At 42.8% G+C, this 25,520-nt stretch overlaps 1 protein-coding gene across 3 annotated transcripts in view; it reads right to left on the minus strand.

The window, feature by feature from the left end:
• Window positions 1–16,725, minus strand: part of CNTNAP5 (contactin associated protein family member 5) — a 296,300-nt gene extending 279,575 nt beyond the window's left edge. For all 3 annotated transcript variants that reach the window (XR_012588190.1, XM_074593548.1, XM_074593549.1), the window contains exon 1: window positions 16,310–16,725. Coding sequence is in view for 2 of the 3 variants with exons in the window: in XM_074593548.1 (XP_074449649.1) it covers window positions 16,310–16,385 (76 nt within the window). In the remaining variant the exon portion in view is untranslated. The remainder of the gene's footprint in view (window positions 1–16,309) is intronic.
• Between the last annotated feature and the right edge of the window lie 8,795 nt (window positions 16,726–25,520).

The following is a 25,520-nucleotide window of genomic DNA, read 5'->3' on the forward strand; positions in this document are numbered from 1 at the left end:
GACAACCATATAGTTTTCACAGAGAGGACAGGTCTGTAGACAGCATATTTACGCCTTAGATTTAACTGCAAAAATCTTTTAAAACATTCTAATGCCATGAATTCAAAATTTAGCATCTGAATTTTTTTGTCAGCTGAGGTGCTAAATGCAACAAGCCCCACAGAAAGGCTCAGGCTCTGCTTCATACAGAGGCAGCAGAAGAGATGTAAAGAAACTCTCCACGTCTCCAGAGACGCACATTATATTCTGTTAGCTCTGTACAGGTTTTTAATATATTTTTGAGCATGAATATCTGAAAGCTGCCACATGACCTAAATAAGTAACTATATTTATTTGTAGGTACATGTTTGTATATAAACTATATATAAAGCGTAGATAATTACCTGTGTATGTTTATATACATATACACACTACCTGTGTGCAAATATAAAAGCATTACAAGGAAAAGGGGATTAGCTTTGAATACCAGGTTCTACAAGATTTTGGACCTCACGGCTTGTAAGAAAGGACTTTCCAGAGCCAAATAAGCAATTGATTAGAGGAGAGGTGCTAGACTGAAGCAGATAGAGCAGACTCTGCTGCATCTCTGAGCTGCTCATTCAGCCTGATCGTAAGCAAACCTGATCTGCAGTTTGAGATAAAATTACATATTTTGCCTCTTCTAACAGGGGCTGTGTCTCTGTGTTTGGAAGGTGATTTTCCTGAAAGCAAGAGTATTACTAGTGGTTTTCATTATTATTATTATATCAAAAGACCCTCGGTTTCCCTTCTCTTTCTGCTTTATGTAGACTTTCACCACAAACAAACACTTCCCATCTTATCAACCACTTCTAATGGAAGAGGCAGGATTCTATCTATCAGCAGGACATGGAGTGGTTGAAAACTGTATTTAATCTCGAGGAAGAAATAACAAGATTTGGACACAGGCTGGACTGTGGAAAGCCAGGGGAGACTACGGTGGTAAACCTGAAGGACACAGGACAGCAATACTGCACTCAAAAAGTGATGAGAATTAAAGAGATCGTGTGAGGAAAAGCAGCTCACTGGTTTCTTTGACATTGAGACACAGATTAGTCATTGAATCAGAGGGATGAACAGAATAAGCAAGAAGAGAAAAAAAAAAAAAGGAAAAAAGAGGTTAGTACTACTGAAGACAAGTTGAAAGCTAGTGAGAGAACTGACTAAATGGCAGAGACAGAAAGGTCTGCATGAAGGTCCTTCTGGATGTAATCTTTCTTCTTGCCAGAAACGGCAGCAAGCTCTTGAGCATGAATTGTGTAGTGAAACAGGGAGAGTTTAATCATAGCAGATTCCTTTAGCTCATCACAGTGTCTTGTTCTTGGTATGGCAGGGCATCAGGGGCTCGCTAGCCATCATTAAAGGAGGAATGATAGAAAGTCACAAATTAGAGAAAGCCCTGGAAAGGATTACATGAAAGAGTCAAATTCCTAATGACTCATCTTAAAAAAAAAAAATTATAAATGTCTGATTAAGCAGAATATTGAAGCTACTCAATCTTAGAAAATTATTCCTTCCCCAAAATAAAAAGAGTGTAACAAAGGCAATAATAAAATATAACAATGGAAATGAGTGGATTTCATCAGGGAACTGTTTGATTCCACTACCTCATTTTTTGTTTTATTTTAATAATTGGAAAGAAATGGGTTTCTATAACACCAACAACATCTAAAATATTATTCTGCTTTTTACAAAGAACTGAAGGTGTGCACACATACAACTTTCCTGTCAAAATGTCATATAAAGGTAAATGCACACATAGAAGTCAGTAGAAAGATCTGGACATACCTATTCAAGATCAAATTTCAAGAGTTCCATTTACAATGGGAAACTGTGAACTGAGTAGTCACCAGAATTCAGGAGCAACGTATGTTGAGGTTTTGATGTCTCCTTGTCAGGCCTGAGCATTCTTTATTTGATTTCAAGGTGGAGGAACCAACGTTTACATGACAGAATGAAGGAAAAAAAAAAAAGTTAAATTCCCCTAAAAGGGGAAGAAGGAGAATTTATTTTCATCAGCTCTACATACTTTACAATATTCAGAGTCTACTGGAGGTATAAATACTTTTCTTTCAGTTGAACCATTCTGGCTTCTGATACTGTTTACTGGAATGTTTGATTTCAGTGAACATACAGAGGACTCATTTCAGTTTACCATTGCTTAAGTGTGTTATTGCTTTTCGAAACCATACGCTAAGAATTAAATCCTCTGGACTCAACTGAAACATGTTTATACTGTAAAACCTAACCTCAGTAGTCCTAATGAGATTCTGTAGCCATTTGCTTTTCAAACTACAAAGGTAGGTATTTAAGTGTTAAATAAACAGAGCATCAGGCACAGAAATATAATGTGACATGAAAAATTAAGATAATTTCCCCAAAGATTCTTAGAAATAGCACTAGAAGCTCTTTCTCACTTGTTCTTTCATCAAAACTGACCCACAACTTTAGAAAACTATTCAGCCATTTCTAGAAAACATCCATTTGAGACAGATCCTTTACTGACCTGTAAAATGCCAGTGCTCTTCTGTATTCAGAAAGGTCTTTTCTATCACCTTACTTATTTGACAGGCACTTGATTCTGCCAGCATTTCAATATTTGAGGGACTCAAGCTTTTAATCTAGCTGAAATGATACCACAACACCTAGGTAGCTTGATGTTGCAACCTGCCAGATCTCAGACTGTTGACAAGTTGGTGTAATTGAAATTACTCTACCCAGAAAAAAAAGAAATAAAGGACAAAACTGGGGAAGAGCAGCAGGGGAGGAGCTGCCGTTGCTGACTCTGTTGCTATTAGGAGAGGGAAGACTGAAAACAGCAGTTAATGCAGATGGGAAGGTCCAAACTCGTGAAGGAGATAGCCCTAGTTCTTTCCTGTTTGCACCTCAACCTGTTCCATCAGCAGCCACCAATTTTCCAATGCTCTGGCACAGAAAAAATAGACATGACTTATTATTCTGAATTCCCCTTGAATCTCTTTTTAATTAAATCTTTCCTTCCCCCCAGGGAAGCTTAATCAAAAAACCAACCCATCAAATTACTGATTTAACATAGGCAGATTCGCTCTAAGCCCTGTTCATTTGCATAGCTGATGACTGTTTCACTTTGTTTTGATCTTCTTGGTCACTTCAGTGAATGAAGTGAGGCTACGTGTTACGTGCTGTTTATTCATAATACTTACACTAAGTATGCGTGTAAGATTTATTTGCCAGTATATGTAAGAGTATTACAGGAAGAAGTTTTTAATCACTGTGACAAAGCTATCATGGAGTAGCATAATCACATGGTTGTATCTGGCTTTAAACATACTAGTACTAGCCTCAGAGTTTCTCTTTGGTACTCCACTGAGTACGAGAACAGCTTCAATGAAATAAATTGACTTATTGATTAATGTAGTGCTTTGGAGTATCATGAATGACTCCCACCGTCTTTCATATATTTACGCTCAAAAGCGGGTTACAGACAGGGGAAGGAGGAGGGTTTCTCCATCACCACTATTTCCTAGTTGAAGAAAATCTACAGGCATACACAGATAGTGGGTATCTAAAAAGAATTTAACTTTGCTGCCTTCAATATCAGCTTAGTGAGTTTCCTGTTTCTTAGTTAAGGGCTATTCCAAAAAGACTTCTCATTCTTTGAGGGTTGAAGGATTGGTTTACTAGTCCCAGACTAGAACAGTCTGGCTGTTCTGATCGAACTTGCTATGTCCTCAAAGACGCCAAAGGCTGTCACCGGGCAGTGCCATAGTTACAAATAAGCTGAAGAGACAGGAGATGCATTTGCATGTAGTCCTCAGAGCAGGCACTCCACTGTTATCATCACTGGCATAAAGAGATCCTCCTACTAGGATGAAGACCTTGTGCTTCACACTTACTAACACAGAAAACCCATTCCTGTCCTGAAGGAATCTAAATCAATTACCTTTGTGCGTCTTGTGGAAGAGAAGAGCAGGCATTTCCAGCTGTGAACTGTTTGTCTCCCTGCCTGAACATGGAATTAAGTGCCTGTCTTGGAATTTAAAAAGCTTAGCTTGAACATGACTTTATAGATTTGCTCTAAATTTCCTTTAAGCTAAGATTATAGTTTTCCTTAATGTAAGAAATAAAAAGGAATAACCCTTCTCTTGTGCAGTTCTTTTGGCTATCTCAGGACAGTACTTTATAGTCATATTTAACTGGTTATTATTCTTTAACTTAACATGAACGCACCATTTCCATCACACAATTTTAGTTTAGCACCAGCGCAGGCAACTCAGTGCAAACTTACATGCTTTTGTAGGGAGGTGCAAGTTGGCTCTACACACATCCCTTATAGAAATGACCGGAAGGCCGCGGTGCTCAAAAGAAAAAAAAAAATTAAAATACTGTGTTTTCCTGGCTGACAGCCAACCAGCCCACGGCTCTCACACTGAAGACTGCGTAACTGTAGATTTACACAAAGATCCCACATTTGCTGCGTGCAGACCCCTATGGAAGTCACCAGGGAAAGCCAGCACAACCACAATGGTTTAAAGACCCCATTATTTGTTGAAGCAGTCAGTACTTTTAAAAGAAGAGTGCTAACAGCATTGTTGCATATATTAAGTTAATGCCTAGCATAAAGGCCTCTCTGTCTAACCTCTGTTGTTAGGTGTAGATCTGTACACACTAGAAGAGATGAACGTTTAGCCCTAATGAGATAAAGCAGGTAAACTCAAGCTCAAAGCAATTAAACACGTCACCTAATGATGCCCAGGAAAACTTTCAAGCATCAAACCCAGGCCTTTCAAATTTGTAGATGGTGCCTCTCCCTCTAACACCCACACTTTCATCCTAACACTCAGGAGTTTTATGTTAATTTTCATATGCTACATTTTTCAGTGCAGCAGAAAAACAGATAATTGCACTTGTAATTGTGGTGTTCCCTTGTAAAGTCTGTCAGGTGTTAGAACACTGACCCCAGTGCCTGTGCTAATTAGATGAAGTTGCAAAAACCAGGCACTATAAATCGGATACTACTAACATTTTTTTTTTTTTTGGGGGGGGTGGGGGGAGATTGGAGAGGGAAGGAGGACAATCTGTTATAGCTGTGACTCACTGTCTGCTTGTAATCAGAGAAAGGCTGTCAAATCAGGACTTCCTTATTTAATTCACACAAGTCATTGGTGTCCGAACCCAGTGACAGAATTCGTGGGGTTTGGTTCAGGCCTGTCAAAGCAAGTGAAATAATGTATTTGCTGTGAAACGCGATGAGTCATGGAGGTTGATACGTCCTTCCATAAGCTGAAGTGGAAAACGACTTACGATTTAGTGAGCAGATCTTTTTTCTATCTGTTTTGCTGAGGTAAGCCTCTTTCATATTGGTTGACCTTGCCCAACAAAGCCAACTACTGCAGCTCCCGAGCAGAAGTACAGATGAAAAGCGCATCTCCATTGCTCGTCTGAAAAACAGTTTAGGCTTCTGCAAACACTCACTGATGAATGTGGGTGTGTAAAGGAGACTGTAATCCAAACTCATAATGATGCTGTAAATAGATTACTTCGACTCATGCGCAGCCTCTCTGCAGGAGGCCCCAGGGAACAGTACCAGCTACCAGATGCAGATTTCAAAAAGAGAAGAGTTCATAATTTGCAAACAAATATAATGTTATAGTTAAAGTGTCTAATGTTAGTCATTTTAGGGAAATTTGGAACTCAGGAATGACTGACAATACTAGTTTTCAGCCCGATTCAGTTCATTCTTTCCTCCCCGTAATACCTGGTTCCAGCCTGTACGCTTCACATGAATGGCAGAGCCAAACTCTTAAATTCTTTGGTGGCTTTCCTAGAGCATAGAAACCATACAGTAGCTCTCCACCAGGAAACTGGGCCAGAAAACAAAGGAAATGACTCAATGTATTTCTTCAGAGCAGAGAGATAAGAGATGGGGAAAACTGTGGGATTTAAATTTTTTTTAAGTGTTATCTATGTGGACTTTTGTACACTGTCATGAGCAACCTCATGTACTGAATGTTACTAACAAAAGGCTAGCTGTATGTTTTCCAGGCTGGAGAACAAGCTTTCATCCGTCCACCCAGGAGCACCAGCAATGCGAGCTCGCACCTGCCTGGAAGGGAGACAACTAGGAATACCCTTAGTCTCTCACAGCATTTAAAACATTCTCTGTAATCCTTGTAAAAAATTATCACAATATAATTCTATGGGTTATAGTGCCTAGTATTCACCTTGACTCAACAGAACAGGACGACTTAGGAAACAGAACAACTGTTGGTAAAAAAATATGAAGAAGAATGCAAAAGGGTGTGCAACTTTAACTTATTATATTGTCAATAAGTTGGATACAAAGCTATGATAAAAGAGCAGGCCAATGCACTCTCATATGATGTACTCAAAAGGAGCAGCAACCATCAGGAAAATGAATAGTTCTTCGTTCTGACAGGTGCAAACACATCTTGTATTGCATACATTGCCAGACAGGTTTTAAGGAGAATAAACTTCACAGCAGAACAATAACAAGGATTTACACACTGGATGAACTGACTTCTGAGGAAAAGATGATCTGAAATTCAAGTACGAGTCACTCCCTTTGTTTTCAGGAACTTTAGACCAGGTCCTAGATGAACCGAGACTGCACAAGAATTCAGTGAGGAACTGTCCAAGAATAATGAGAATTAATATTACATATAAGATGAGCTCTGCACTTAAGAAGCAGAGCTGGGAAAAGGGAATTTGTTAATCTCTAAATATTTGAATGCTGCAAGCTACATCTGATTGAAATTCATCAAATTTTCATTTTCTTTTCCAAACAAACAGTCTCTGTGAAAAATGCCATAGCTGTTTAATCTTGCTAGGGACTGCTGAAGGAGATTCTTCCTCCAAAATTAAAATGCAAACTATTTTGATACAAAATTAAATATAATGAAACACCACAAACCAACTCCTCGGAATTTTTTGGGGCAGGTAGGAAGCAATCCAACAGTGCTGTTCCTTCTGCATAAGGCTTCTCTTCTCCCTTCTGCTCTGTTTAGTGCCCTCACAAGCAGTTGCACAAAGAGTAGGGCAGCCTACGGGTAACGCGCCCACCTAGAATCCAATACCTCCAAGTCCATATTCTGTTTTTTTTCAAAGACTTCCTAGGTAGCTTTAGACAAATCGTTTTAGCTCTGATGAAGCACCAGCCTCTGTAGAGGCACCGATGCTCTCCCTCCTGCCGACATGACTGTGCAGGAGCAGATGGGCAGATGTCCACTGGGTTTATCTGAGTACGGAGCATCCTGCATGTTCCAGAGCATGTGCTTTGGCAAGGAGAGGCTCACTGGGGACATCATCACAGACATGTAGGGACCACGGGAAGACCATGAACTCTTACAGCTACTAAAAAGCCCCTGTGATTATTCATAGAGGTAGTTTCCCCAGGATTATTTGCTTCTAATAGAAGAGCTCCCAAGGCCAGCTTTAGAAGACCATATCCTGTGAAGAGAAGTTCCCTCTCCATTTTGCTTGCTATGACTGTTGGCTTTAGCTTACCCTCTGCACTGTGGAGAATGAGCGCTCCTCAGCTCATTATCCTGTGGGCCAAGCATTTCTCATAATCTATTAAATATTTAGACCTTCATATAGCAAGTAATGCCACTAACTTGTTTGACTTAAATTATACCCCACTGGCAAATCAAATTAGAGAAGATTTGAGTAAATCTACCTTTTAAAACAAAAGCTGATTTTCTCTGTGTTCAGCCATTTGTGGGATTAACTTTTTTAATGGGTTCTTATGTGCACAGTGTTTTTGTTTTCATGGAAGCTAGAAGAGGATGAATTATGCATCAGGGGAAAAAAAAAACACCCTACAACATGCATTTTCATAGCATATTTAGTCCCTTTTGTCCTATTCATAAATCCATCCTGATTACTACAAATGCACGTGTTACTCCTAAGAGTTCACTGATGACTCACTTGGGCCATTAATTCAGACCTCACTGGGTGCATTAGGAAGCTGCCACTAGTAATGGGAAACTGGGAGAAGACCCTTTGTGACCTCCCCTCTTTCCCTACAAAGAACAGACTCCATCTCCTGCTCCTTTCCGTATGCGTAATTTTATAGACACACCAGATATTCTCCAGGAAAAAAATGCCATTTCCCCTCCTGCTCCAGTGATAAATTTGCATGGAGGAAAGGAAGAAAATAGCCTTATTAGTGCTCAGTAGGTTGTTTTTATGACCTAGGAGGACATAGAGCAATGGCTCATAGCGTCTACATCAGAAGTAGGGGCAATTTAGGCCTGAACATACAGAGACATCACTGAACTAATATGGGAATGACTACAGCTATGTCGCTGGTGACATAGATCACAAGGTATTTGTCTCTGTTCCTGGACTGCTGAAGAGCTGTCATCAGTGAAGAACCATTGTCATCGAGGAACAATGCCTCACCATTTAGAGCCGAAGTAAATGGAACTTGCCAATTCTTATCCAGGCAGTACAGCATTTATCAACTCCTTATTGCCCAGTTGGGAACAAGGAGAGGATTCTACCCATTTGAAAATTATTATTATTATTTACTACTGTATTGGCAACACAGTGCACTGAATAGTTTTAGAAGAAAAATTTATGCTCCAGAATTCCTAAGGGCCAACGCTCAATCCTTCTCAATACACGCAATAAAACAGAGAATGAAAACGCATTTATTTCCTTTCCAGTCCAATTCCTACTGTGCTACAGTGGTTAGTGTTGAATACCATTCTGTTTCATGCATTGGAGCTCCACGCTAAACTCTAATTACCAATGTCAAAAGGGAAGCGTCCCCTAGAATGATACCATAGTTATTCTTCACAGTTTCCACTGCTGTGGGTGTTGCTGAATGTCTTTTGAGTACTTCTGGGTACCAGGCTGAAAGGAGTGCAGCGTGTCCCACGGCAACTCTATGCTCTTTATCCCAGGAAGATTGCACAGATCCCAGGCAATTATCAGTTTGATAAAGAGCGCACTAACACCAGCCACTAAAAACCTTTTATAGTCTAGAATGGCACTGAATGAGCAATTACAAAGTTAGCTTTTTCTTGTTATTGCTCTTATGAATCCATGTAACAGTGATGCTCGTTAAGAACACCCCTTAACCTCAAATTTGGAGTTGTGTTGTCCAGCATGGAAATAGCGTTGGCATGTTACACTGTTAACATTAACATGTTACATGTTAATCACTGCTGTAACGTGTCTGATGTGGACTATGACAGAAGGGAGTCAGAGACTCTTCCCAGCAAGCCTCCAGCACCTACATCCAACTCACCAATAAGCCAGCCTCTGTGATCAGGTATCTGGACTTCCTTGGTCCAATACAAGCACACCAACGCTCCGGCAATCCTGGAGCTGAAGCAACCTCCATATCTCGAATCACAGTGATGCTGACGAATGTTACTTTAATTTGTTTTCTTAGGTAATCACCATTCATGACAAAACAGAAATCATTGAGCTTCTGTTATCCAAAGCCAGTTTTAATTAGACTCAAACTGAAGGAAAAATCCACTAGTTTACTTAAAAACCCACTTGCACCCTGGTTCACTAGAAACCCCCTCCCATCCGCAACACAATGCCACACAGGGATTTGATTCCAAGCGTGACTCCTCTCTCTGATTTGGCACGTGCATAGGGTGAGGAAAAAAGTTACACTGGTATGCTGCCACTGATCGAGAGGGAGACTAAGGCACCAGTGCCGCTTTTACCATGTGAATCATTTATTTCTTGACATTTCTTTCTAATACTAAAGCCGCCTTCTCAACCAGGAAACAGTCTCCAAATCCATACACAATGTCTGAAAAAGAGTAGAACACGCACCTCTCTTCCAACATAATTTCCACAGACTACTCCTGCCACGGAAGAGAGAAACCTTTTTATCACAGATGTCCATGAACTTAACGCATCCTGTTGCCCTCTCTACAGCATCCTTCTGGTATTTGGGGCTATTCAATGCCCGTGCAGATTGAGACCTCTGGGGTTGCACTAGAGACTGAGTGGTTGAACACTGGCGAAGCCTTTATTACGGTAGAGAAACACTGGATAAAAGAAAAGCTACCATTACCTAGAAGACTACTTTGTCTCTCTGAGCTCTGTATCTTCTTTTCAGTTAAAGTACTACAATTGTGATTAAAAAAAAAAAAATCAACTCTGCAGGCTTTTAATTCACAGATTACAAAATATAATAATTGAACCAACCAGTACTCTAATACCTGTTTAGTATTATAGTTCATGCAGCCTTCCACTGCTTTATTCAGAACCTGTGTTGATAATCTCTGAGCACAAACTTCTGTTGGAAATGGACCGAATTATCTGAGTTCTAGCATATGTTTGTAAGAATGTAGAGAAAGAGCTAGTATCATGCAGAGGCAAAACGCAGTCAGAAAAATGGGATTTCCTCTCCTGGAATACAGATCATGCAAGATCCTTCATGACATTTACAAATGGCCTCATGCTCTCTCTTTTACTAAGTTACTTTCCTTTATTTTTGGAGCAAATACCAGCTAAAATCCAAAATATTTTCTGCATATCTATGCAGAAGGGCAGTTAGATCACCACATTATGAACTACCAATTTTTTTTTTTTTTAACTGTTTAACAGAGCGGATGATTAAAAATAAATAAATCAATGTTTTGGCATCTCTTTTTTTCCCTCTAGATTCTATATTGCATTGTTTTCATCATTTAAAACATCATCAGTTGCACTGATCCAGTGAACAGATGGCATTATCATCCCACAAGAATCTGCATAGGGCAATTAGAAAATTCAGAGACAAGATTAATACAAGGAAATCAGTTATCAATGATATCAGTCAAGCACTGTGTGCAAAAAAATTCTTGTTTTCCTCTGACTCTACAGAGACATGCTAATAGGTCTACTGATGCTTCCCTCCTTACCAAGCGATGCATTCAAAGCCTCCAAGAATTGCCTGTAATTTTAAATCTTTATTACATCAGTATTACACTGTTGTCTTCCCATCTTTCTTGGTTTGAGTAGAGGGAGTTAAGTTAAGAATGAAAAAACAACAGTCCGTGTCTCTTAGACTTTACTGACAGCAGAAAGAAAACATTCACACAGATCTACCAGTTCTTTTCTCTTTTGCACCCTTCTTTTCTTTCCTGCGTAGACCCAGAAGAAATATGTCCAGCGAGAACCACGTCCTACGGACATGATGCAAGTGTGGCCTTTGTATCAGTGAGACAGCAGCAGTCCGAAAAAGTGGATGCTACAGGGCCAGAATATCTTTCCCCCAATTTTGGGTGTGGAAAAACCCAGCAGATTCCTTTATTGTTTCATAAAAAGCACAGCAGGTTACCTGGTGCCCTAGGTAGACAGCCCACTCCCTTGAACACTTGGTGGGACTGCAGGGGCTGGCGGGCTAAGGCAGAGCAGGTGCGCATAGAGAGCCTCGTCAGGTGTGATGCTGACAGATACGCCTGCAACTCTGTGTTTCTCCCATTTTCACCTCTTTCGGTGGGGGGAGGGGGGGTTAAGACAGTAATTCAAGTCTGCCAAGTGAGCTGAAACCTGTCACATCTCTAGAAAATGCATTTTGGGGGCTAAAAATAAATAAGTGCCATCCCATACTTCCGCCGCCTTTGGATTCTTATTCATCTCAGTATTCAGCTATCCGAACTCCCCTTCCTTCAAACAGCAGCAGAGAAAGGGGAGGGAGGGGAAGAGGAATCCATGGATTTAGAAAATATTATATATATAGCAGGGCAAATATGAATCTGATCTAACGAGAAAGCACAGGTCATGATCGCACCGTATGACCCCAAAGGACTTATTTTAGATACTTAAATGTATAATCAATGTGAGAATCTATCTCCAGGCTTGCTTATGATACACTGCTTAAGTTCCCCATTGGTACAAAACTGATTATAGTGATTAAAACCATTCACCAGTCCTATGCTCACTGGGGTGCTGGCAGAAGCCTGTACTTGCCATGTGCAGGGAGAGCTTCACTAGTGTGTTGTTCTACCCCGAGTCGCCGTATTTTCCACTTGAAGTCTATACTTTGTACAAATGTACCGAGCACATTTGAAAACAATTTGTTCTCGCTGTTAATTTATATGAAAAGTCCTGCTGCGTTTGCATGACATTAAGAGCAAAAAAAGAAAAAAAAAATTGTCCAAGCAGACAATGTATTTGATACTGCGATGATAATAACCCTGGATAGATTCCTGTGGGCTGGCAATGCCATCTGCCTGGTGGATGCAGAATCCAAAGACCATTGTAGTCCATGGAAAGACCGTCTTTAAGACTGGTCCAAAGCCAAGGAGCGCTAGTTGAGTCAAACTGATTGAATGCTAGATAATGACAACGGTGCAAGAGAGACACTGATCAGCAGTGGGTCCCTTGGACTTTGCCGTGGCAGGAATCTCATTCGCAGCCTTTCTCTCAGGAAATCTCATTAATCTGTACTGTTTCTTCATTGTTGCATCTGAAGACATATGTTTTTCTCCCTGTATGGAGCTAAAAGGAGGAAAGCATGCCTGAATACCAGTCTCTTGTAAAGAATATTTAAGTACTGGAGCCAGAGGAAAAGCCAGAGATGTGCGTCTGATCCACTTTACTCAGCCTGCAAGCAAATGAGCCGCAGCCTGAGATCAGATGATCAATATTGTACCTATTCCAGCAGATCTTTTAAAAACTTCGCATTCTGACCACATGGGTAGAAAGGTCACTGTTTAACAGACCTCTTGCCTTTGCCGCTGTTGACCCGACAGGTCTCTTTCATGCTGTTACAAGTTCCAAATATCCCTACTGATCTTGATGGCCTCAAGTATCCACAGTCAAATTTTCTCCTGGAGATTTTCACTTACACTTGTCTGACTCCGGCAGTTACTATCAATTTAGATCACTGTAAAGGAAGACCAAAATCACAGTCAACACTATTGTTGCCTAAAAAAAGTCTCCTTCTCCAAGAAAACATATGTTTTCTTCAAATCCAAAAAGATCATTCTTTCCCATTTCAAAATAAATAGAAATACAGACACACACTACCTACCTTTTAACTGAATACTGTTATTAAATACAGTCTACTGTAAGGCCACATCTAAATCTACTGCAGAGTAGTGGACCATAGGTTGACCATATATTTCAATAAGAAGTTCAGTAAGAGATCTGATTCTACCACACGTGGAATTCCTGCAGCTTTGACTGGCAGTCATGAGCAGTTTAAGTGACAGGTTTGAAAGTCTCATGATCGGGTAATAAGTGCTAATGAACTGGGATAACAAATGCTAGGGATTCTGTGGTAGAAGAGGAGGCTGTGCTCAGGAGTGGAAACGTGTCATCATTTCTGAGAATAACTTCTTGCAACGGGAGTTAGAAGGTGCCACTTGTCCAGGAGGCATTTTAATCGACTACATCCTTCTGGCCATGTGGGAAAAGTCAGTCAAGAAAGATATAAATAAGAAGGTGGGGGCCAAAACGTGTAAAGTAACAACAGGAAAAATTTCTAAGATGCATGACACCAAACCATCTGGAGGACCACTAACCAGAAAAGCTCCAGCAAGTCTTTTCCATATTTTCACTATTTCCCCCCTTCCTTTAAAAAGGAAAAAGAAAGAAAAGAAAATTGCATTCGACAACTGGAAATCTAGACTTGCCAAAGCTACTAAGGTTTCCAGATCACAGAATATGCTGCTAAAGGGCAACTAATTTGTTATATCACAGGCAAGGCTTTGTGTCCCCTTGTCTACCTGATGAATGCAGAAGTTTCAGTTTCCCCAGATAGCGTATGCAACTCCTTGCCAATGTAACGTACATGGCTATTTATTCATTTTCTAGTAATTAGCATCCTGGGGAGAAATCCGATTGCCACTCTATTTACCTAATGCAATAAATTATTGCAAAAAGCAAAGTGGGAGGAATTTCTTATGTTTTATTAGCATTTGGTAATTTTGGTCTTTCTAATGATGTCTACTGACCCCTAGCCTGTAGCTGTGTTTCAAAGCAGTTTCTTTAGCAATTTTTTTGTTTAATTAAAAACTATTACGAAAGAGGAAATTGGAATCAAATCTCTCAGTGGTGGGGAAGATTTTGACTTACTCAGGATTTTTACATTACAGAAATTGAATAATGAGAAAAGAATCATTTTTAAGATATTCCTAATTTAGAAGCAAGGAAAAAAAGAAATTAGATTCACGTCTTGTTAGATGTTAGGAAGAAAACTAAATAAGTTGCATTCTTTCTCCCGGAACCATACTCCTTTTCCACTGTAAATACTGTCCCCAGTTCTGTTCTTGTTTGCAAAACCTGTCAGAAAGAAGCTTGTTGAAGCCGTTATAAATATACCAGTATAGGCATCTGAATGCGATTCCTATGGCCAAAGTGTTCCAATTGAGGAAGGCAGAGAAGTAATGCTTTCCCATTTGCACTTTGGCTTTCAAACAGAAGGACCTCTGCTCTGACAGCGGCCTGTGCTGAAGCTTCCCATTTGCAGAATCTGGTAACTTCTCTTTTTGGAAAGTTTACTGGGTACCCATGAGCTCAGTAATCCTTAAAAGCAATGGCACTTTTATGAAGCTATTTAAATATACTTCAGGATACTACTTATAGGCACAAAACATTCACTATTTTTGCCCATATATAATCTTTCTCAGCCCAAAACTGAGGAAGGGAGCACCGCTTCCCTCAACTCCCACATACAGAGATGATTTATTTAAGAAGGTGATGAATTTTCATACTGGATGCAATTACTGAGGTCCACGCACGCACACAGATATCTTCACATGCCGATCTAACGAGGTTTCTAGGGAACTTGTAGCTATTACAGATTCACAGGCTCCTTCACTCAGCTCCTGGGAAAGCACTTACAGCTGATTCCATGCTAATTCATTGCCCAATGAATAAGTAAAATCTGTACAGTATAATAAAACCATTGATCATTACGCTTTAAAAAGATTGACTCCTAAATATTTAGGAAGCAGTGTGTATTCAATGGAAATGTTTATTGGCACTGGGAAATTAAACTGTCACCCGTGAAATAGTAAAACTCATTAATGCAGAGTTTCTTTTTAAGTGTTAGGAATTAACTTTATGACTGCATCAGTAATGGCAAGCCTCAGCCTCAAATCGCCTGCCATTTAGTATTCGCGAACATTATTAAAACATATTAACCGTAATTTAATTGAGTGAAAATTAAAAAAGGGATATAAAAAAAAAAAAAGAAAAAAGAAAAAAAAAGTTCCCCGCCTTCAGCGCGGTAGCTCGTTTGGGAGCAATTAGCGATGGGGCAGGCGGGGGGGCGGCGCCGGCCGCGGGACGGGACGGGACGGGACGCGTCCGGGCAGGGACGGGGCCGGGGCCCCGCGCCGCCGGCGGGGCAACAGCGCCCCCTAGCGCCCGCCGCGTCCCGCCGGGGCCCCCGCCCGCCCCGCTCCGCCCGACGGGCCGCGTCCGCGGGGGAGGCCGCGCACCGCGGGGCCCCGCTCCCTGCGCCGCCCGCCGCCCCCTCCCTTGCTCACGGAGCATCCCGGGCCCACCGGCGGCCGGTTGCACCGCGCTCGCCGAAGCGCCCCGTAGAGCCACCGCCGGTGCCCGCCCGCCGCCGCGCCGCAAAGCCCAGCCGGCGAGGGGAGGCTCCTGCCTGCGGGGACGGACCCCGCCGGCGCCGCCCGTAAGGCCAGCAGCAATACGTGGGGAAACTTCCCAGGGGGGCGTCTCCCGAGGAAGAGGGAGCGAACAGCCATTTCCCACCCGGGATGCTGCGGGCGGGGACGGCGAGCGCGCCCCGGGACCCAGCCGCGCCCGCGGGAACCGACGGCGCCCCCGGGGCCGGGGCGGGGGAAGGTCCCCGGTGCCACCAGCGCTGCTCCGCCGGGCTGGATGGGGCGAGGCTGCGCCCGCAAAATCCCGGCACCCCCGACTCATGCGGGAAGGACCGACCCCTTCCAGACCGGCAGCCCCGGCCCCGCCGGCGGCGGGCGGCTGAGGCAGGGCAAGCGGCAGCGACACTGGCCGCAAAAAAAAAAAAAAAAAAAAAAAAAAAAAAAAACCGCGGCCAGAGGAAGGACAGAAAACCGTGAGGGAAAACCAGCCAGAGGCTCGTTGCAGGCTCCAGCGGCTCCCGTTCACTTCCAGGGCCACACCGGCAGGACGGCGGCGAGCAAATTCCTCCACCTGGCCGCAACTTTGCATTTCTAAGCTCCATTAGCAAACCGGAGCCGGGCTAACTTTCTTAGAGGTCATGTTGCAATAACCCCCTTTTTCAGGGAGTTTTTTCCCCCCCCATCTCTCCCCCCCACACCCCCGCCCGCCCCAACCCCCGACAACTCCGTGAGCTCCCGCTACTCACAATTTGTTGCAGTTAATCCCAGGTGCCAAAAACCGAAAAGCAGCAGAGCGAAGCCCCCGAGTGCTCGGGAATCCATGTTCAGCCCCGCAGGGGGAAGCCAGCCGCCCGCCCGTCTCCCCCGGTCCCGCTCTCCCGGCGCCTCTCAGCCTCTGTGCGCTCCCTCTTCCTCCGCTCATTTACTCCATCCAGCATCCAGGCACTCCGGAGGATGGGGAAGCCGGAGCCGGGGGCGGCCGAGGGACCCTCCTCCGCGGCCCTTGGAGGAGCCGCTCCAAACGCCGGCGGCAGCGCCCGAGCCGAGCCCGCTCCCCCGGCTGCCGCCGCGGAAATTCACCTTGCGAGCGGCGGCGGGGAAGCGGCAGCCGGGCGCCGGGCACCTCCTTATAGGCGAGAGCCGCCTGCACTCCACCTCCTCCCAGCCCCCTGGAAGTCACTCCTCCTCGCCTTCCAGGGAGGATCCTTATTGCAATCTTCACGCGTTGTTGATAAGCATCAGAGTCACGGAGTAAATCAGATGTCTGGAGGAAAAAAAAATTAAAAATCTTCCTCCTTTTTTTCCTCTCTCTTTTTTTTTTTTTTTTTTTTCCCCCCTTTCCCCCTCCTTTGGGTACAGCTTTGGCTGGAACATTTTAAAGAGCCCCCAGCTCAGTTGTTTGTTTCCTTGTAAATATATATGTTATATACACATATGTAAAATATACATGTATGTCTGCTGGCATATACAGTGCCGACACAGCCCAATGAGCCCCAGTCCCGCTCCCGGGGCCCAGCTTCACCCTCAGGGAGGATGGAACCTCAGATGGGGCTGATGCTTGATCTGCTCTCCTGTCGCTGCTGGTCCAAAGCCTCCCTGCCTAGACCTCCTAAGAAGTGAGTGGAGGTGGCCCCGGGGGTCCCAGCAGAATTACGGGGAGTTCTCGTTAGTGCCCCCCAGCCCAAAAAGAAAGGTGGCCCCTAGGGTTGTGGACCAGACCAGACCTGCACCCAAGGGCCGCGACCCACTCCTGGCTGGCGAGGGCGATGCTTGACAAAACCAGATTTCATGGCTGATTGATTACCCGACTGCTCAGCAGCTGAACAGGCCGGGATTATCTTCCAGAGAGGGGGTACAGGAAAGCTGAGTTTAAAAGTGAGCTCTGAACCGGCACCTTGCGCTGTGCCCATCCGCCTCCCTGCACACATGGGAGGTACGTGTCCTTTCAGGGACTCCAGCTTAATCACTGCTGAGATCTAACCTTGTTGCTTTGCTGCGGCGTCACCCCACATCAATAGAGTGCTGCATCAAAGTCAGGTCAAAATTGCATTAGTGATTCAGCTGTAATCTGCAAGGAGAGTATGTTTGGACCATTAAAGTCTTTGTGCGGGGAAAGTCGCTGGTCCTCAGCCATCATCCCTCACAATGGCGAGGAATAATCAGAAGAAACAGACTGTTCACCAAAGCCATCCTGACTTGCCGATGGAGAGCGGAGGTTTAAATTGCTGGTATGCTGTAAGCCTCATATTAAAAAGTAAGGAGGGTAAAGGAAAGACATGGTGCTTAGCTATTAGGTGCTGTATCAAGGAGAGGTGTCGGGGGACATCTTAGCTTTAAAGGAGCAGTCAGCTTGGAAAGCCAAAGTCCACATTTAAAAAATGACCTAATTCTTTCACCTTCTGTTGTTACAAGTGACACAAGTGACACAAGGTTAAATGCGAAGGATAGCTGCCTAGCACTGAGGCTTTCACTCAATAAAGGATTTAATCAGACAAAACCAAGACTTAGGAGGAACTTAAAAGCTTAATGAGTTCCCCAAGTCTTTCATTTTTTACTTTAAATACATCTGTACACACCAAGGTTTCATCTTTGCTCATGCAAAGGCTTGACCCAGTTGCTCTGTGCTTCACTTATGGCTGAGCCCAGTGGGATTTCGGAAACTAGGGGCGGGAGTCAGTCCAAGGCTAACACCTCTACATGAGGTGTCTGCTGTCCCTTCCTAAGGCCCTGAAGGAGGTGTTCAACTTGCCCAAGAGATGTTCGTGTAAGGGCACAGACGCGATCTTCTCTGAGCAGGCCCGTTGTGGAAGGAAGTGAGCTCTGCTCATTTCCCTCAGTGGATGGGGAGAGAGAGGGTCTCACCTTCATGTTTTCTGATCCCAGTCAGAAACACCTCATCTTCTCCATAAGTTGAAGACATCATACACAAGACTCCGGCCCAGAAACTAAGAACCGTATTGCCTTGCTGCATTAGGCCAGGAGGCTAGAGTATTGAGAAAATAGTGTTGTTAACTTGACTTCTTCAGGTAAGTAATCAAGCTTTGGAAGTGCTAGCAGTCCTTCCGGAGCTATCACGTGAGTGAAGCTGTGCAGTAGAATGTACCAGAAAGCTTAAATCCAGAGTGGATTTGGTCTGGAGACACGCAAGTCTTTGACACAGTCGTAATTTTGCGACTATGTATTTTGAAATTAGCAGAGGAATTCAGAAGAAGGAGATTAAGTATGGGTTTTTTTCATGCTTTCCTTTTAAAAAAATAATTAAAATTAAATGGACTGTGTTTCAAATATTTTCAGTGTCTCTTTAAACTATCTGGCACAATGGTACACTTTTTAACTGACTCACTGAACTAATTAGTGGCTTGTTTATAGGAAAGCAGATGTGGAATTGAGCTATGTAGACTAATTAAAAGCTATCAATAAATATGAGCCCAACCCTGCAATGCATCCCAGTGGTCACCAATATGGATCTGGCTGCAGGATCTCGACCCTGGTTACACCATCAGTTTTCAAGTCACACTTGTGAGGTGCTGGTTTCCCGGAGGCACACCCCTTCCATAAACTCCTTCGTATCATAAATGCCAGGCAGGTGCCTTCAGATTTGTGAATGTTTGGGTGCAGGAACACTACAACTGAGAAGTTATGACCGGAGTGGAGGGCTACGCAGCTGTTCTTCGCAGGAAATTATGTAAATAATGTCAAGTTTAAGGGCTTTTTGCCAGCAAGATTTTTATTGGAGTAAATTTATTAATCACTATTAAAGCTGTTCAGACAAAAAGTGTGGCTCATCCTCAGCTGCAGATCTGGGTACCCCTGAGTTTTGTGAAAACTCAGTTGTTGATTCAGTTTTAGGGTATCTGGACTTTGTTCAAAATGACTGCCGTGGTTGCCACTGAAGGCATTGCAGCCCTTGGCAATGAGCGAAGGTTTTGTTACGCGTACAGTTATCACGCCTTTCAAACTCAGTGATAACTCCTTTCTAACTCTCCTCTTTGCTGTGGCACATGTTTTCTCCTCCTCGATGAAAGCAAAGCTGACCTTAACAGTGAAGACCCTGAGATCTTTCCTTTCAATTCCTGCCTCTTCTTTGACGCATTTCATTTATAGCCTTTTGCCAGTCTCTCGATGTTCACTCCCTGTTTGTTAAACAAGGGCAGCACACACTATCTCGTCTCATACAGATGGCAGGAGGAAAAATACGCTCATGTCTGGCACATGTTCAGAGTCTGCAGTCATGGTGATCGTATGAGCACCTTTATAATTTCAGAGGCAATGTAGATCATGATTAGGTCATCTGAGGCTGTACAGAAAGGGCTAGATTAGTTCTGGGTGAGAAAGCCTAGCATGGGCATCCAATTATCTTCCTCCCCGACGGCAGCTGGGTGCCCGTATTAATGCTGCTCAGGACACAAGCAGCGTATGACCTGCGCGATGGGGAGAGGAACACGAGCAGCATTAGACCAGTAGCTGTTCCTGTCTGACCGGCTTTACAGTGCAAGTGACAAATCGCTGAAATCCAGCGTTCAAGTTTTCAGCCCTGACATCCTACCCAGGTTTGTTCTGCCAGTCTGGAGCCGTGTTATTTGAGCAGAAGGAACCATTTGTGGGAATCAGATGACAGAATATGAATAGGAGAGCAACAGAAGGACGTGAAAACATAAGGAAGAGCAGGAGAAGCTGGCTGCCACCAGGGAAATAAGGGTACATATTTTTGAGGAAAAAAGCTTTTTTAATTAAGTGTTTGTCTGAGGAGGTAAGTTTATCTGTGATCAGATACACTTGTTTGTTTTCCTAGAGTCAGTAAACAGCTATAACAGTACTGCTATAACCCATGTTGAGTTTGCCACTAGAAGCAATAACAGTTTAGCCCATGAATTCAATCAGTCCAGCTGTTTGGGTAATTGCAGCTGGAAGCTTTATGTCTGACCCCAATCATATAGCATCCAGGGAACGAGTATAGCATTATGTATATGAATTTCGAAGAGCACATTCCACCACAAACTTTATTGTACATGGCTTTTGGATCACATATTGCTGTTTCCTGTTGATAACTAAGAATTTGTCTGAAGAATACCATGTTTCTGATCAAAAAAAACCCCTAAAGGTCATGTCAAAAAAACCCCCTCTTTTTCCCTTAGAGTTCTCCCCTATAAAAAGAAAGGACTCATTCATTAGAGAGAATATGTGGGGAGCTTTCATGAAACACATCGACCCCAACCAGGTGAGTGCAACAGCAGGCAGCTCATTATCCTTGGATAGTTCCACGGCATACATAAGTCCAGAGGATAAGAAAATTTAATGATCTGCTAGGATAATCTGATGGCCAGTAGCATTTTTGAGATGCATGCTGAGATTAGGGTAAAAGAAAGCAGATGTCAAGCTGTGTGGTGATTATTGGAAGACAAAGAACTAAAATCACCTCTTCCTCCCCCTCGCCTTTCCCTACATTATTTTACCACTGTCTGCTGGTGTTATGGCTTTCACTACCTTGTCTTCGCTGCCTATGAAGATGCTTGTGTCAATCACGGCCAGATACATCTACCAGACTTAAAAGATCAATAACCCAACTAAATAATAATACAAATGGCTATGGTTACAAATTACCTAGGGACTTCAATAGGCCTTATATGGGACACATGCCTCCCTGGTGTAATCCCAGTGACAGTGTATGTTCCAGTTCAGGACAGAGTCACGGAGGTCACAGAGGACACCATCCATGGTCTGCTCTCTGTGCTGGTTCCCCACCAAATACAGTGGTCAGTTCCAGCCGGGCCAGCCACAGTTCTCCCCAGGCAATATTGTACTTTTACTAAAATGCAGTGTCGTCCTGGCACATTTATTGTCCCAGAATCAGCTGTCCACCAGTGTCCAATGGAAGGATGTACTTCATGAGGTGTTGGCATAAATACAAAATTCATTCCTGTGATCTAATCAACCACAATCAGCCCTGGAGAGAGAACTCATACGCAAACTGAATAATGCAATTTTTTCCCCCTGTTTTAAAGCCACACAAATTAGAATGCAGAAACCCCTAAAAGGTCCCTGGACAGTTAGGTGTCACAGGGTGGATGCAATCCTTGGAGAACAGCTGGCTAACTAATGGGAACATACACTAATAAGAACTATTGAGTGCCAGCTGAGGTCCACGCCCAGAGTCTGCCTTACAGTACCTAGAAACTTCAAGGCAAACTAGAGAAAAAAAAATATGACAGAAGGTTGGGAGGCATTTTAGCAAAAACCTCTATTCTGTAGACATTGCAGTTCAGACCACAGAGTCAGAAAGGAGACAATGTTATCTGTATGAATGTCTATTTCCATACATAAAGAAGTCAGCTTTATTTGTCATTCATTAGTGGGTTATCAAGACTCCGTTTTGCAGAAATTCAGTCATTCAGTCCTGAAATTATAATATCTGCCATGTCACTGATGTGAGGAATGACACATAATGAATAGACACTGGGATAAATTTTCAGAAGCAATTAGTGATTTTGCATGGACACCCAAGGTATCCCTTAAGGGGCAATTTTTCAGAATGATTTGGGCCTTTACCTGCTGAATATCAGTGCCATGATCCATCTGACCAAACAGGACAGTTAAAAGGAGAGGCATCCAAAATCATTAGTCTCTATTGAACACTTGCACCTCAGAGCACCACTAATCCATAGTCTCATGCTTGAGGAGAGAAACAATCACCTGGGCCTATAAACATAACGAACAACTTCGAGTGTCTCCATCATTTTGCAGAGAAAGTTTGTAAGGAGTGAAAAAGAGAGTTAATTTCATCACATAAATCATTCGCGACAAATAGCTCATCCAGTGCTAGCTCTCAGAAAATTACTATTAGCAACAGCTGGGCTGGGTATGACAACCTACATTCCGGCATTCTTTTCACTTTTCTGCCTGTCCTTCACCAATCTCTGCTATAGGTAGAGGTCGGAGAGGAGTGAAAAAAGGGAAGTTGTGTGGAAACTAATGCAATCATTAGGTCATTTTTAACCTTGCTGCAATTATACAGAAGGAGTCACCTGAGAATAATGGCAGGCGAGACTCCCCTGAAAAAGAGGAAGAAATTAATCTGCCTTCTCTCACAAACCATCAGGATTTCTAGGTTTAAGCCTGCAGGAATGAGCGGCTCCTGAGCATTCCTGTGTTGCTCACGTCTCAGCATAGGCACAGGAGATCCAGCGTCCTGGGCCCATGTTTTTAAGCCAGCCTGCCTTTCTAAGGCTGCTGCTGGCATATTTTTTTGATGTAGACGTTGGATGACATAGAACAGAAAATGGGATTAATAGAGTTTCCTTAATCACAGTATCTCTGAGCTCATCCTGGAGAAAGTCCTTGCTGAGGGCTGGGCTGGAAGTTAGTCTGGACTGAACTATGAAAATCCCCATATATATATGTTAAGTTGCATACACAGATATATATACACACATATATATGTACATATGTATACGCAGGCAGATATACACACACAGAAATACGTGTAAAACAGGAAATCAAACAAAGTAAAACTCACCCCTCGGTAGGAGATCCATTTATCTCATACTTACTGGCTAAAAATGTTTATTTCCTCTAGGAAGTGGATGCATTTGCATCAGAATGAAACAATTCCATGTAGACCTACCACTGTCTTTTCAAAGCAAAGTGATTTTAACTCCACAAGGGATAGCTGATTATACCGTAATGCGTAGGCCTGAGTCAGACACGCTCATCTTACTTCTGACTTGAGCCAGCTTGAGGTGTAGGAATCCTCTGCTTTCTGCCAGTCTGGATTGCAGATTACACTGGAGTTAATGAATCCCTCCTACCCGGTAAAGATCTGCTGACAACATGAGAATATTAACATAATGTAGCTATGTAGAGGGGTGGATATTCAGAGGTTCTTTTGCAATCAATGTATTTTGCATTAGTTAAAAAAAAAATATATATATTCGTTAGTGATTTTGAGCAACTACTATCAAAACTAAGCCAAAATAAAAAATCCTACTCGATGCACTTTTTTTTTTTTCTGACTCTCAGGGGCTGTTTTTTGCTTCTTCTAAGGATAATTATGTATACTTGGACGATGTTGTGAGTTCCAGGATAAGGAAAAAAATCAAACTTGCTGCTGAGAGTTTTTATGCCCAGGATTTAAGCTAGAGTAAAGAAGTCTCTCTAGGTTCCCATGAAGGGGGGAAAAATCTCAATCAGTTCAACTATCTGCTCTTAGATGTGTGTTGAATCAGTTGAGATTCAGGTAGAAAGTGTGAAACAGTGCCACGGAGATTTCACTGAGCTCACATGAAGGGAGGCCTTTTGTGTGCAGAGGCAGAGGAGAGCAAGTGTAGCAAACCATGCCCTGGAGCTCACCAAAACCCCAGAATTTAACCTGTCATCCACACAGTTTGAACAGGAAGCGAGTTTAAGCTTGAGACTGGATTCAGGCTCACTTTCCATGGTCACAGAGATGTATCCAGGACAGGACTGAGCCACAGAGAAAGAGTGTGGCAGAGCCAGGAGGTTAGCCCAAGTTGTCTTTGCTTTCTTAATTGGAATCTATGTCCTCTATTACCTCTCCTTCACTATGTAAGTCAGTTTCATAAATGTAACAACTCGAGAGGATGACAGTCAGCTGGGACAACAGCATACGATTCAAATCTTATCCAAATAGGCAGCGAAGTAGGGCATAAACATCTTACTTGACTTCGTTTCTCCGTCTTAGGGGTTAAGATGCCCATTGCAGGCAGATCAAGGCAGCAGAGAATCTCTGCAGTGGTAGGAAGGCCACAGGCACTCAGATGAGCCACGTGGAAACCTTTAGCATTGTCTAATATGGAGAAAAAAATGTGGGAATTAGCAGTATGTATTGACATGTACCCTCTACATGTGCTAGTACCACTTATGTCATTGCATTTATTATAAGCAACTCAATTCCCATAGTGCAATTATAGCAGATGGATAAACAAGATGCAATATACTGTTCACTTTATGACAATGATCACATAATTCCAGCTTCACTGCCTTTAACCGTTTGCATGAAACACTGATTAATAAAGCTTTGAAAGCCTGTCAGGCAATGATATATAAATGTGTAAGTGATACAAGTGAAATTATTCCCCAGTATAAATATCCCTAAGATTGCAAAACTAGTGAAGCTGTATCAGGGATGAACATGACCTATTCTGTCCATCAGGTTCTCCTTGACAAAGGCTGAGCGGTGACTACAACCGGCTATAATCATCATTCTCCACTTTCCTTCTTTTCGTATCTACTTTTGTGTCCATTTAGACCACAAGCCTTTGAGAAACAGCCACCTTCTTCCCTGTCTATATGTATATGTGCTGATTCCACTATGGAGGTTGTAGATGCTTGCACTATATTACTATAGGTCAATCATTACAGAGGCAATTATAGCATCTGTGAGCTCATCAGTGCATATAAGTCACAATAAGAAAAGGAAGTGAGAGTCACAAAGAGCTTAGGAGGATGGATGGTTAATTCCTTTATCACAAAAACATGTTACTGGAGCTGCGTTCTGTGGATTAACACTACCGATACATCCGTTTCGTTCAGTGCATACAGTTGTCTGCTGACACGTATTCACTGACGATGACTGCATTATTGAGGTACCTCACAAAAACTGATACCAATTCACATCACTGATTTTAGCAAAACTACAACCTACTGGTTTCAGCTTTGAAGATTTTGAATATTTTTAAATTAACAAATGAATCATTTAACAATCATTTTGGTCCTGAATTAGAAAATATGTTCCTTAAGAATTAAATAATTGGACAGTGTCAGGAGAAAAAGGGGTGCATAACAAAAGATCAGATACCTGGCTACTCCTAGGTGAATCCTTTCTCTTTTCAGCAGTGAGAGAAATGAAAGGTCAAGATGAAATCTGTGACGTTGTGCTTGTTAGGCGATATGCCATGACTCTAGTTTATGCTTCTGGTACCTCAGATTTTGAGAGGAACT

Source organism: Larus michahellis, chromosome 7 (genome assembly GCF_964199755.1).
Source record: "Larus michahellis chromosome 7, bLarMic1.1, whole genome shotgun sequence".
Classification (NCBI taxonomy): domain Eukaryota; kingdom Metazoa; phylum Chordata; class Aves; order Charadriiformes; family Laridae; genus Larus; species Larus michahellis.